The 5,939-nt window shown below is 38.4% G+C and overlaps 1 protein-coding gene across 1 annotated transcript; it reads right to left on the bottom strand.

The window, feature by feature from the left end:
* Window positions 1-1,006: 1,006 nt before the first annotated feature.
* On the bottom strand, window positions 1,007-1,688 carry LOC140934102 (uncharacterized). The gene is made up of 2 exons (XM_073383786.1): window positions 1,314-1,688; window positions 1,007-1,195 (listed from the first exon to the last, which is right to left on the bottom strand). Exons 1-2 carry the CDS (start codon window positions 1,686-1,688, stop codon window positions 1,007-1,009), a joined length of 564 nt encoding a protein of 187 aa, XP_073239887.1.
* Window positions 1,689-5,939: the final 4,251 nt, after the last annotated feature.

Raw genomic sequence — 5,939 nt, 5'->3', positions numbered from 1 at the left:
GTTTTTAAGGCTTCAGATTGCTCTAGGCCCCATGACCATGAACAGTCTTTGTGTGTGATCCTTCGTATTGGCTCTGTCGTAGTAGCTAGGTTTGGAAGGAAATGGGCGACGGTATTTACAAATCCCAGAAAGCTTCTTGATTCCGTGGCTGTGCTGGGCGGCTGCGTGTGCTTGATTGCATGTATACGATCCTTGTCTGGGGATATACCTTGTGCTGAGATGTGAAATCCACAATAGTCCAGTTCGGTGACGCCAAATAAACACTTGGCTTGGTTGACTGTGAGGTTTTTCTCTTGGAGAAGTAGCAATACATTTTCTAGGGATCTGTCATGCTCTTCCTTAACATAACATAACATAAAACTTTATTTATACTCGAATTTTAGAGTAGCTAACAAGGTAATATGAATTGTAAATAATATTTTCTTTCTTTGTTTTTTTTTAAGTTTAAGTATGTTAGGCAAAAATAATTTACGTGAAGGTAACATCCTGTATTTTGGTCTTAAAGTCTGTAAAAAAAACTTGTACGAAAAAAGTCCGGCAGTGCATTCCACTGCTCAGCTGAAAAGTAAGGAAAGGAGTTAAGACCATAGGTAGTTGTTTTAGGTTTGAGCCTTGGTGGTACCATGGACGAGAATGTCGTCAGCAATGTTCCTTACATTATGGCATCTCCCGAGAAATTGCCCAATTACGTGTTCACATATTTCAGAGCCTTCTGATGCTCCACATGGTAAACGCTTGTAACAGCAGAGGCCAACGTGTGTTTTGAATGTTGTCAGGTGACGAGACGATTCAGCAAGTTCAATTTGGTGATAGCATTCCGTAAGATCAATTTTGGAAAAGAACTTGGAGCCGTTTAGGTCTTGGAGAGTTTCTTCGGATGTTGGGTATGGGTGGTGTGCACGGCGGGGAGCTTCGTTGGGCTTGCACATGTTTACACACAGTTGTTTGTCACCATTCCGCTTGTCGACAATGACGAGTGGTGACACCGATGTTGTCGGGCTGTAACCTATTCGATGATATCTTGATCTTCAAGCTGTTTCAGCTTGGCTTCCACATTGGCATGGTAATGTAAGGGTGTAGGACGGGAATTTTGTACAACTGGTTGTACAGTTGAGTCAATGTTGAACTCAAGTTGGTAATCATTTAGTTTCTCGATTTTGCCACTGAACACTACTGGAAACGGCCGTAAAAGGTACTGGTATTCACCGTATACAGGTGAATGTTCAGTAGTTGTAAAGGCCGCGATAGGCAACATTCCTAGCTTGGTTGAGGTTTCACGACAGGAGACAGCTAGCATTTCGTGCTTTGAGTACCAGGAACCTGGTCAGATCCATCTGCCCTGACGGAGTATTGATCATTCCGAAAAACGATCCAGCGAGGGGAATCGGGTCAGGGTTGTCTTCTCCATAAGGGTGAAGTTTCACATTGGTTGGTTTTAAGGGCACTGTTTTTGCAGCACTGATCGCCTGATATGTTGCATAGTCAATGGTGTTCGCTGTTGCACCAGAATCAATAACTTGAACTGGGGTACCTTTAATGGTAACTGTGATGTCTGCTTTTGCTTGGTTAGGGTTGAGATGAAATGCCTCGTGACATTCATCCTCATCTGAGGAATTACAAACCTTCCGGGCCTTGGGTATCTCTGCCTGTTTGGCATTTGGGTGACCCGGATTTGAGGTCCTTTTCATACATACGTGTCCAAAATGGTGTAGGATTCCGCACTAAGAGCACGTCCTAAGAAAAGCAGGGCATCTGGGAGTTCATCGCTGGTGGTCATGCTGGTTACCGTAATGTGTACATCGTTGCTGCTTCTCCGAAGGAAAATTCGCTTGATCTTCTTCACTGACGGTTGGCATTGTCAGTTGGTGAGTATTTTCCGAGCGTTCCTGGGATGAGGCATTCTCAATGTTAACCGCCTGAAAATTGGCCAACTCCATGGAGCGAGCAATATCCAATAATGAATTCAGAGAAGCAGTGGATTTTTCGCGAAGGAGGCATCGACTAAGTGTGGTGGAATGACAATGTTCAATTAACTGGTCCTTAATAGCCTCGTCGAGAGAGTATTTATCAAAGTCACAATGCTCACCCAGTCAGCATAGTCGTCTGACGTATTGAGCAATTGATTCGTTTGGCACTTGATGAGCCTGGCCAGAGGTGTGTCTCGAATTGTAAGCTCTTCTGAGGAGAGAAGTGCGTGTTTAGTGAAGTAAGCGCCTCCTCTGTGTAAGTGAGAAAAATATATGATTATTGAAACCCACTACCGACAAAGGCATTTAAATGGTGACTTAAACGTTACTGATAATAGTGAACAATTGACTCGGGTGACTAACTATAGATACCTGGGAATAGAGGTTGACAAGGCATTGGGGTGGCAATCCCAAGTAGATACCACCACCTGTAAAAAGATATCTGCTGGTACAGGGACCTTAAAACGTATTCGTCCCCTGGTGCCTCGGCAAACCCTACTGAGAATGTATGAGGCTTTAGCGCTCCTTATTTTGATTATTGCTCTGAAGTTCTGGGATGTACGGGAAAAGGCCTGTGTGACAGACCTCAGAGATTGCTAAATAGGGCAGGGAGAATTAACGTACATTATGTCAGCGACGATTTATAAGATTTCTTTGATTGTTTTCCTGTTGGTTTTTAAACTCACTTTAATCTCTCCTTCCTGGACTCCATTCTTCTTTCTTTTCTTCCTTGGAAGCTCCAGGCTTTCTTTCCTCGGAGAAAATCGCTTTAGATATACGTTTCGCCATTGCTTTGTGAAACTTTCCACACTTTCCTTTTGTGCATGGTGTGAATGCGTCTTTAGCAGTTTTTGCAAAGGCGAAAAGACTTTTTATGTTGAACTGTACTCTGGAAACCTTCTCTAAGTTTTTGTAGTACTGCTGTACTAAGTCGGAAAAAACTATCGTTTGGAGCAATGTACTCCCCACAAAGTAGGCACGACTTACTATAGTTATTCGGGCTATTAGCGTGTACGTTTTCAGAAGGAAGAAAAGCCGAGGAAATCGGTGGCTTATTTTCCTTTGGCAAATCTTTGGCCATATTAAAATCAGGAAAATAAGAATCAAACGCGCCAGCAGATCAGAGTTGATCAGACCTGACGATTAATTTTGCTTGTGAATCGCGTGACGAATTTCGCGCATGCACGATGGAAAACTGAACGGTTGTCGGCAGAGGCTACGTTTTGCACACCAGCTCACACAGCGAAAATGTAGCCTCTGCTCGCAGGGTAACCCTGTAATAACACTGTAAATTGAAAAAGGGAGACTGATTTGGCCCAGTAAAAACCTTGTAAATCGAAAAAGGGAGACTAGTTTGACCCAGTAATAACATTGTAAATCGGAAAAGGAAGACAGATTTGACCCTGTAAAAACCTTGTAAAAAGAAGAAAGGAAACTGGTTTGACCCTGTAAAAACTTTGTAAATCGACAAAGGGAGACTGAGTTGTCCCCGTAAAATCGAAAATGGGTCCTGATTTTGGCCTTGTCAATTTCTCAGCAATAAGTGAGCTATTCACACACCTTAGCTTATTCACACACCTTAGAAATATCTGGACTGTAACAAATCATTTTAAAACTTAAAACAATCAATGCTTCAATTATAAATTATATCTGTAATTACAAAGGGAAAATTTATTGTATAACCATTATATTATATCAACTTATGTTGATGATAAATACATCCATTTCAAAGTATTCCACTTCAGTATAGTTGACTAAAATTATTACAACTATCTTTTTATTATCCAAAAATCAATAAACAATCTCTGTTTTTTCAAACTGTGACCAAATTGTCAAACCATATTATATCAAATGATCTGTTTGATTATAGATACATCCATTTTAAATAATTCCATTTCAGTATAATCAACTATTATTATTATTATTATTATTATTATTATTATTATTATTATTATTATTATTATTACAACTATCTTTTTATTATTCCAAAACTAAATAGACAATCTCTATTTTTTCAAACTGTGGCCAAATTGTCAAACCATTATATTATATAAAATGATCTGGTTGATGTTGAATACATCCATTTCAAATAATTCCATTTCAGGATAATTAACAATCATTATTATCACAACTATCTTTTTATTATTCCAAAAATAAATAAACAATCTATTTTTTTCAAACTGTGACCAAATTGTCATGGCCTATTAATTCTTTCTTGTTTTTTCGTTGCACTAATTTCTTTTCAAACAGGGTCTGTCCTAAGGACGGTAGCAAATCCTCTTTGCTAGAGCTGCTCTTATAATGTAACATCATATAAGTAATATAACCGTATAGATGTATTACAGAACAGTACTTACAAAGTCACTCTCCAGCAACTTTAACTCATTTACTTTCATGGTTTGTAGTCTTGCCTGCTCGTAATCTGACAATTGCTACATTGATGATCAATACAAATCAAATCATATCATTATACATGTATGGTTACAAGTGTTTACAAAAGGCATACCTGCACAACATACAGCATTCATATCCACCACACAATAATGCCAAGTTTAAATGTAAATTCGTATTTTATGTAGCCCTTGTTAAATGATGCTTTCTACATGTAGGACTCTGGTGCATAGAGACCCTCCCCAAATTCATTAAAAATAATGGTAGCCTTTTGCATTCATAAATGGTGCCCAGTTTCTTTTTATGAAATAATGCTCCGCTTTGGGAAATAAATATTGTATGGTGCAAAGTCAACTGCCCATCAGTTGTCACACAATGAAACTAACTTGAGAAGGATGGTGCACCTTGTTAGTACATGTATTAGTATTATTATTACCACACTGGATTGGAAATTGATAATTAATAAGATGTTTAACGATTCTGTAGCATGAACGTGATTCACTATATTAGAAAGAATATATTTATCAGGGCATGGCAGGTTCCTAAACAGACCTATTTTTCTAGCCTTCAACAACTGAGAACAAAAGAATGTTTAATTATTTTCCTCGTGTACCATGTAAATGTTGTATAAAGTAACACAGAAAAAGACAATGATTTGTAAAGGTGAAACAGTAAGAATGGAATTTAGGAAGAAATATTTACACACCATTTAATCGATAGGTACAAAAAGGTTTGCTCTGGTCTCTGATTCCCCTTCTCTTCCAAGTCCATCCTCTTAAACCAAAGAATATAATCCCTTATTTTCAAGACTTAGTTCTTGTTAATGCTGTGTTTAAACGGGAAAGTTCCTTTTAAAGCAACTGTGACCTAGGGTCGCTTCTGTGGTCGAAAATGTGACAGCAATTTTTCAAGTTCAAGAAGTTCTTTATCTTGGTCTCCAAGTATCTCCTTCATTTTTCTCATTGTCAAACAGTACATTTGACCAAAGATGTCACTTCCAGTAGAAGGCTTGTCACCATTTGACAATTCTGGCACAACATGAGGATATTTTTCCCTGTATTGCCTTCTTTCATTAACAGTCATTGCCTCATGCCTTGCTGACTCTGAAATGGAGTTCATGAAAGTTATGTAATAATTATTATTAGCCAAGTGAAAGTACCGTCCATTTAAACAATCCTATAGTCTAATTTGGGTATATTAATGTTGTGCAAGGTTTCAAAGTGACTCACAGGGCCGTTCTAGACAAACAGTTTTACTTTAATTTAGAACCTACATGTCCTTTGAATATTATGGATACAAATACACCTCTAGGCAAATACACTACTAGTTAGTAGTTACTTAGCTACTACCAATTTCATTGGTGGCTTATAGCGTCTTATGACTATCAACTACATATTTTAGGCCAAAGATGAGCAGGTTAAAAGGAGTGACTAGTTGATTTAGTTGCTGGGCACTTCTTTAACCTCATTTTAGACTAGATTTAGGTCCCAAGAGTGAGCAACATCGATTTTCTTCTATCAACATTAGTAGATCGTCAAGAGTAAATGTTGTGAGAATCAGTAAATTGATTACCAAAGGGAT

The sequence above is a fragment of the Porites lutea genome, chromosome 4, assembly GCF_958299795.1.
Source record: "Porites lutea chromosome 4, jaPorLute2.1, whole genome shotgun sequence".
Taxonomy (NCBI): domain Eukaryota; kingdom Metazoa; phylum Cnidaria; class Anthozoa; order Scleractinia; family Poritidae; genus Porites; species Porites lutea.
This window is presented reverse-complemented; position numbering and strand designations above follow the sequence as displayed.

What these genes read in the sequence shown, in the direction of transcription:
- LOC140934102 (XM_073383786.1), bottom strand. Translation starts at nt 1,688, where the DNA reads ATGAAAAGGACCTCAAATCCGGGTCACCCAAATGCCAAACAGGCAGAG. An exon ending in TGGATCTGACCAGGTTCCTG is followed by an intron (nt 1,196 to 1,313) that starts GTACTCAAAGCA and finishes GGTGAATACCAG; the next exon opens with TACCTTTTACGGCCGTTTCC.